The following is a 6,457-nucleotide window of genomic DNA, read 5'->3' as shown; positions in this document are numbered from 1 at the left end:
ACACTTCATAAATAATTGAAGTTTTCTCTCTCATTTTTTTCCTGGATTCAGGATTATTGATCGAACACAGTTGATATTCAAGATACTGCAATTATTAAAAATAAAAAATAAATAAAAATTGAATAAAATAAATAAAAATATCTGAATAGATATCTCTTGGTTGGAAGTCTCTTTCGCATTCTGTGAATTTTTTATGTTTTCTCTTAGCTCTTGTTAAAGCCAACGACAACAGCATTTTGTCTTTTTCTTTTTTCAATAATTTCATATCTATATTTTATGTTGTTAGATTTAATATTTTTGTTATCATATCCACATCATTTGATTTTTTTTATGGAGATTATGATGTTTTATTGAAGTAGTTAAGATCGTCTGCACTCTTTTTTTGGCAGAACTGGACTTCTTGTATTTGTATTGGGTTTGATGACATATGTTATCCTTAAATTATTGGGATTGTGATAAAATAAGGCCTGCCATCAAATTTAACTATTAAAACTAACAGTCAAACTCTAAACATTAGTCTAAATGTTGTAGATTGCATCGTTTTGAAACAATTTATTAATTTTTTTACAAATAAAAATAATTAGAAAATGACAAACTTTATGCATCTTGTCAATTCAATATTGTCCATTTGATTAATCAATTCAAATATATATATATATATTTTTTAGGTTTTTTCAAATTGTTAAAAACATTCAATGATACATTATTTAGACTTAGAGTCAAAATTTCACAGCAAAACTTAATTTGCCTAAGAAAATAATAATTTAAGGATATAGTAGATAAAATTGGTGTCTAGACCTTATTTTATCACAGAACCTATAATTTACGGATAAAATATGCCAATAAATCATTTATATTGAGTATTTATTCGAGGTTATAAAACTCATTTGTTTTCATCATGATATTTACTATGTTTCTTGTGAAACATAAGTACTTCAATGCTTAAATTAATAAACAAAGATAGAATAATATATAAGAAGAGAAACATAAAATAAAGATGTAATGAATATGCATATAAGTGCAGTGACTAGAAATTAATTATATAGTCTCTTATTCTATACTAACTCTTTAATTGAGTATTGAATTTCACTCCACTTGACCCCAACCCTTTTATTTTAATTTAGCCTTGATTCTCTAATAACTCTTTAATTTAGTATTAAATTTCATCTTATCCACTTTAAAAAAAGATCTAATTGAGAAGAAAATAAGGAAAGGAAAAATAAATAGATAGTTGTTTGACTGGTTAGCGCATCCTAGTCGTGTCCAAGCCTCAGGTAGCGAATTTGATGGCTAATCCGGGTTGATCAGGTAAAATTCAATATGTCATTATCTCAATATTAAAAAAAATTATCCTGATTTTATTTAGCTAACTCAAATTTTTATTAGTCGTCTATATTATTTTTGGACCATCCAAACTAAACGAGTTATATCGTAACAATTCTCATACAATTTAATTTTTTAATTTAAAATTTAGAGGAGGCAAATAATCAGATCAAAATATTTCAAGATTAACTTATTGGGTTGATTTTAATGATACTATAAAAAAAAATTCAAGAAAAAAATTGTTAATGAGACTTGCGTACTATTTCTAGCTCTTATTGGTAAATGCAGGTTTCTTGCTTGTAGATAATCAAACAGAGAAATTTTATCTTTAGATACATTTGAAAATTTACTTTTCGTTTACGAATAATTTTTATGATTGATTTTATGTTCAAGAAATTCGATTCAAGAAATATTGAATACTTTTTTAAAATAATAACAACGAAAACTACAATCAAATCCACAACGATGCTTTTTCTAAAATTATTAAATTAACCATTCTATCTTAGCAAAATTGAGAAATTAGTATATTTCTTTCTTTCATGTCACGGGAATCACTCAAGAAAATCAGTGCTTGCAAAATTAAAGGGTTAACTGTCTGGAAGTTAGAACTTAGTTTTTAGCCATTGAAAAGTTGTTAAAGTGGTGCTTAACTGTCCTCTTAAAAAACATGGGTAATGCTTAATTAAGAGAAAAATGGCGATTTGCAAAACAGAGACACGAAGAAGACGAGTTATAAGTCGCCAAGCATGATACATGACAGGGCGGCCCAAACCGAGGGGAAAAGGGCAAACCTATAAAGGATCATGCCAATGATTAAGCTCCTTCGGTTGCATCAGAATAATCAACGATAGAAGATCACGCCAACAATCAGTCAAAACCCAAGAACTTTGAGATTTACTTTGAGCAGAAAACATAATGGCATCCAAGTGTAATTATGCTGGGTATTGATGGGTCATGTCAAGAATGATAGAGATTATTTTTTTTATTTTTTTTGTTTAAAAATGTATTAAAATACTTTTTTTATTATTTTAAAATTTATTTTTAATATTAATATATTAAAAAAATAAAAAATACAAAAAATATTATTTTTTTTAAAAATAATTTTTAAAATTTTCCACCGTTCAACTGCATTTCCAAACAAAAACAAAAGCTAAGTATACTTGTTACTATTATATTATAGGACCGTGGTCCCTCGGAACACCAGTATAAAGACAACCCCCCTTTTGTTTTGTGTCCTCAAACCGGTTTAAAAATTCCCGCATATTTTAACTAACAACTATCACCCCCACCCCCTTCTCTCTCCACCACCCCTTTTCAGTTTTCACACCAAAATCTAGTCTCCGCCGCCGCAATGCTCCCGTACGCCACCCTGGACGAGGCAGCGGCGGCGCTAGGAAGGAATCTGACAGTAGCAGAGACGTTATGGTTCAATTACTCTGCAAAAAAGTCAGATTATTATCTTTATTGCCATAACATCTTGTTTCTTTTTCTGATCTTCTCTGTCGTGCCTTTACCCGTGGTTTTCATAAGTCTATGGCGATCTAGTGGGTTTGATAAGTACAAGATTCAGCCTAAAGTCAAGCTGTCTCCTTCTGAGACTTTCAAGTGTTACAAGGATGTTATGTTTATGTTCTTTTTTGTCGTGGGGCCTTTACAGTTGGTTTCTTATCCATCTGTCAAGGTGAGACAGTTTTTTGTTTTTGTCATGAGAGTTTATTTGTGAGATTTCGTGTGGTTTTGATTGTTAAAGTCTGGTTTTTTGGCACTTTTTTGTTTCTTATCTTGGGAAATTTTGTGCATCTTCTGTTATAAGAATTTGTTGGTGTGGTTTTGATTTGTTAAATTGATTTTTGATGAGCACTCTGGCTTTGTAGTAGATTCTGTACTATGGGATCTGCTGGGTTTTGGCATTGGTTGCCAATGGAAATCACAGATTTTGTTGATTTATGTGAATTTTGGATAATTATTGATATTTTGCTTTCGGGTAATTACTGCGGAGTTTCTATTAATTAAAGCCATCTGTATTGAATGTTTTTCCCTTTGATTGATTTTCTGGGACTATGTTTGATTTTATTTTGGTTTATTGAGCGATCAGTTTTAATTTTTGATTCTTCAGAATGTGATGCTGACTGCTTTTTTCTTTTTGTTAAATTTTGAAATGAGATTTAAGGCTTCTGCTGTTGCATATTTAACTTGCATGTCCACAGTTGATAGGGATTCGAACAAGTTTGCCATTGCCTTCCGGATGGGAAGTCTTTCTACAGTTGGTGGTGTATTTCATGGTGGAAGACTTTACCAATTACTGGATCCACAGATTTCTCCATGGTAAATGGGGATACGAGAAAATCCACAAAGTTCACCATGAATATACAGCTCCTATTGGGTTTGCTGCCCCATATGCACACTGGGCCGAAGTTTTGATCCTCGGAATTCCATCTTTTCTTGGTCCAGCTATGGTTCCTGGGCACATGATCACATTTTGGCTTTGGATTGCTTTACGGCAGATTGAGGCGATTGAGACGCACAGCGGGTACGCATGCTATGCTTTTCTTATTTTCTGAGAGCCCTTTTCTGCTTTACTTGATTGTGACAAAATGATAACAACTTTAGAACTCCCTTGCTGCTTTACTGTTAAATTATAGACTTTTCTGCAAAATAGCGGGAGATTTCAAGTATCTTCAGTAGTGGCTTACCTTTTCTTGATGTGGGGATCAGCACGGCCCGTTTTCTTTCTCTTTTTTTTTCTTTGGTTTAGTCAGCGAATTGTTATTGATTTATAAACAACTCGACAATCTTTTGTACCTGATCAATTAGTAGAATTACGGTAGATGAAAAGCTAAACTTGCAAAAAGAAGCTATTTTTTTCTGGAGAGGGTAGGCCATGTCACTTCCTCCACAGCAAGCTAGAGCTTCTGTAAAGTACCAAATTCCATCTTCTTGTTGATTTTATTATTTTGTAAATTTTTAAATCATAGCATAGGTGATGGATGAATAATGTGATTAGTGCTAAGAAATGATGTATGCTAGTTCCTATCCTTAGATTATTCATGACAAGCGGCGTAAGATCAGTGAATATCACCTATTTAGATTTTGGCCATTTACTTTTCCCAAAATTTATGCAAGCTCACTGCTCTGTGCATTCCTTGTAAAGGTATATGAATGGTGCAAGTCATAAAACATTGCTAAGTTCTATGTCGTATTAGCGCCTGTCATTTGTGGAGATCAGGCAACCTGAAGTTAGCCCACATGACAATTGTGGCGTAGTGATATTGTGTTTCTGCTGTTACATTTGGCTAAATGCTGCTTGCTTTCTAGCTATCATGCAGAGTGGTTCGCAGGTTGAAATTGTTCGAAAGTAAATTTGATGTTAGGGAAGTACATAGTCTCCTCGTAAGCGTTGTAGTATTTTACTGTTGTGTAGGCTTTAAGACATGTAAATCTATATGCAATAGATATACGGAGATAAAATCCAGTGGTGCTACAATAGAGGAGCATTCTTCTCCAAGGAGCCATGGTTTTGATTTCTCTGTTGGGATGGCTCGAAGTGATAGATAGCTTCATTTTGCATTGAAATGACTTGCGTGGGGCTAAGAGGTAGTGATCATGATGCCGTCTTTATTTTCCATTTTTTTCAAACTCCTTTCTCAATACAGATTTGGGAAACCATATGGAGCTTAAATAGATGCAAAATATTACTCAGTTGTTTCCTTCCTCTTATGAAGGAAGAAAAAAGGAAACAGGAAGGATACTTCCAGAAATTGGGGTCTGTGCCACAAACTAAGAATGGGGAGGTGTCCATACTAGACATATTAATGTATTGTTTCATTGTGATAGACATTTAGCTTGGGACATTTCCCGGACTTCCTTTTTCCCAATTATCAGTGAGGAATAGTTATGCATTGAGGAATGTTTATGTTAATTACAGCTCGAACCACATTGAGCATGTTTCATGTCTTTTATGATTTTTTCAGATCCAATTAATACATACGGCTCCTTCATGTGTTCTGTTTTTTGTTGATAAGCTGCATAACAACCGTGTATTTACTCTTGTGCTGCTCTTCATCTCCTGGATATATATGTTATGCAATGATGTTTTAACTTAACTATTGGAGAACACATGGCATGCGAGTAACTTATGTCTTGCTATGCAGATACGACTTTCCCTGGACTCCCACAAAATATATTCCATTTTATGGTGGTGCAGACTACCATGATTACCATCATTATGTTGGAGGACAAAGCCAGAGCAACTTTGCATCGGTGTTCACATACTGTGATTTTATTTATGGAACTGACAAGGTAAGCAGATATTTTTTGCAACTAACCATGCAATCCTGGAAATTATGATAACTGATATTTGAATGCTTTCTTTGATCAGGGCTATCGGTTTCAGAAGAAGCTTCTTTGGAAGGTAAATGCATTTTTCATTTTTTAAACATATCGATTGACCAATGGAACTTGCTTGATGTCTTGTATCTATGCTCTCAATCACATACAATTATTGTTCAAGATAGGTCAATGTGAAGCAGTATGAATACAGCTATGCCTTCTAGTTGGATTCTGCACCATTAATTCCTGCTAATATCGTATCCCTTTTGTGCAATTCAGTTGAAAAAGGGAGTGGAAAACGGTGTTGAGCAGAATGGAGGTTCCTACTATGTTCCTACACAAGATCTTAAATCTGACTAGCTGTCGAACAGCAGAACTCTTATTCAAGAAAACCTACCATTTCAAGCTGACGTTGTCCATATGCTAGTCCGGTTACTTTCAAGTTGTTAGTGTTTCAGGTGGATATGATTTCATGTTTTCTGTAACTTGAGGAGGGGAGTTTTAGCGTTGAATGTTGTCAAGTTTCAGAATGTGGGGTTTTCTTTAATTGAAAAGCTGCTGGATACAATGTCTTGCAACTTCAGATTTTTCCGGTGGTGTTATTTTAGTTTCTGCTTGACATCCAAATTTAGAAACTGCATATATCCACTGCAATCCCAGCATTCAACATCCAATGTAATTATTTGTAACACAACAGAATGAGGTGAAAGGTTCGAACTGGGAAAATACAACTTCCATTCCTAAGATAAACTTTTTACATTTAAATAGAACAGTAAATTTAAATTCCTTTTTTTAATCTTAGCAG

At 33.4% G+C, this 6,457-nt stretch overlaps 1 protein-coding gene across 1 annotated transcript; it reads left to right on the top strand.

Annotated features, from left to right (window-relative positions):
• The first annotated feature begins 2,552 nt into the window (after nt 1-2,552).
• On the top strand, nt 2,553-6,241 carry LOC7479230 (methylsterol monooxygenase 1-1). Its single transcript, XM_002304404.4, has 5 exons — nt 2,553-3,004; nt 3,531-3,853; nt 5,475-5,622; nt 5,702-5,734; nt 5,932-6,241. Exons 1-5 carry the CDS (start codon nt 2,675-2,677, stop codon nt 6,010-6,012), a joined length of 915 nt encoding a protein of 304 aa, XP_002304440.2. The 5' UTR covers nt 2,553-2,674; the 3' UTR covers nt 6,013-6,241.
• The last annotated feature ends 216 nt before the right edge of the window (nt 6,242-6,457 follow it).

This window comes from Populus trichocarpa, chromosome 3 (genome assembly GCF_000002775.5).
Source record: "Populus trichocarpa isolate Nisqually-1 chromosome 3, P.trichocarpa_v4.1, whole genome shotgun sequence".
In the NCBI taxonomy this organism is placed as follows: Eukaryota; Viridiplantae; Streptophyta; class Magnoliopsida; order Malpighiales; family Salicaceae; genus Populus; species Populus trichocarpa.
This window is presented reverse-complemented; position numbering and strand designations above follow the sequence as displayed.